The following is a 1,483-nucleotide window of genomic DNA, read 5'->3' on the forward strand; positions in this document are numbered from 1 at the left end:
ACTGGGGCACGCGTTGGTTGCTATACCAAAGTCAAATAAAAAATCGCCTAATTTTTCGTATTGACGTCCAGGCACATTTTCGTGGATTCTGCGGGTTGAAATCGATGTAATTTCGACGTCGACGAGAGATCGATATTTCAGTCACTGAGACGTCGAATCGACCTTAAATTTCGACGTCGTCATTCGACGTCGAATCGACGTCGAATCGACCTCCTATTTCTCACTGGGAAGTCCGCCACTGAGCGCAAGGAGTTCGTCACGTCCGAGCGACTCTGCTGGAACTGCCTCGGGCGTCACGCGGTTGCCAAGTGTCAGTCCTCGCGCAACTGCTTCTCCTGCGGAGCGCGACACCACACACTCTTACACGACGCAAGCGTGTCCAGCAAGCCCGTTGAAGCGAGTTCCCTGACTTCCGCGCGTGGGGGCGAATCTGGCGGGTCGGTCCTCCTGGCGACGGCACGTGTGCTCGCGGCCGACCGCAACGGTCTTCCGCACGCGGTGCGAGTATTAATCGATCAGGGATCGGAAGTGTCGATCGTCTCTGAGGCACTCGCGCAAAGACTCCGCCTCCCGCGCTCGCGTACCTCGTTGTCGATCCTCGGGATCGGAGAATCCAAGTCCGGGACGGCGCGAGGCAAGGTGTCTCTTCGGCTCACCGCCCAGACTACCGGAGTCAATTTGGTCGTCGAAGCGTACGTCCTGCCGCGACTCACCCTGTATCAGGGACCCGCCGTCAGCCACGAGGTTGACTGGCCTCACATCCGCGAGCTCCCGCTAGCCGATCCGCAGTTCGCCTCCAGAGATCCGGTCGAGATTCTACTCGGTGCCGAGGTGTGTGCGACCATCTTCGAGAGTGGGCTCCGCAAGGGAGACCCTCACTCGCCACTCGCCCAGAAGACCAAGCTAGGCTGGATCCTGTCCGGAGGCAGCGACCAGCCAACCGCCGTCAAGCACCGCCTGGTGAACCAGTGCTCCGTCGACCGTGAGCTGAGCGATCTGGTGCAGCGTTTTTGGCTCCAGGAGCAGGAGCCAGTCAGCAAGGTGCCACTCACGACGGAGGAACAGATGAGCGAAGCGTTCTTCGCTGAGTCTCACTCGCGCACAACGTCGGGCAGATACATGGTCCGGCTGCCTTTCACGACGAAACCGCGCTCACTTGCCGGCACGAGGTTACCCGCCGAACGGCTGTTAACGGCCATGGAACGCAAAGGCCGGAACGACTCCCGCTTTGGATCTCTCTACAGAGAGTTCATGCGGGAATTCGCCGAACTGCAGCATATGGAGGCGGTGAGAGCTCCATCCACGCAATCCCCGGGGAGATGCTATCTTCCTCACCACGGGGTACTCAAGGAGGCCAGCGCGACGACGAAACTGAGGGTCGTCTTCAACGGCTCTCAGCGGACCGCATCCGGGGAGTCCCTCAACGGCAGCCTGCACATCGGAGCAAACCTCCTGCCCGCACTGTCTGATGTCCTGCTGCGCT

General features: G+C 60.1%; 1 protein-coding gene across 1 annotated transcript; it reads left to right on the top strand.

Annotated features, from left to right (window-relative positions):
• Positions 1-231: 231 nt before the first annotated feature.
• LOC105556686 lies at positions 232-1,463 on the top strand (the record flags this gene model as incomplete). Its single annotated transcript, XM_012003781.1, has 1 exon — positions 232-1,463. A coding segment is annotated over one exon (1,232 nt), but the record flags the coding sequence as incomplete, so codon positions are not given.
• Between the last annotated feature and the right edge of the window lie 20 nt (positions 1,464-1,483).

This window comes from Vollenhovia emeryi, unplaced genomic scaffold (assembly GCF_000949405.1).
Source record: "Vollenhovia emeryi isolate VEMERY1.0 unplaced genomic scaffold, V.emery_V1.0 DF948509.1, whole genome shotgun sequence".
Lineage (NCBI taxonomy): Eukaryota > Metazoa > Arthropoda > Insecta > Hymenoptera > Formicidae > Vollenhovia > Vollenhovia emeryi.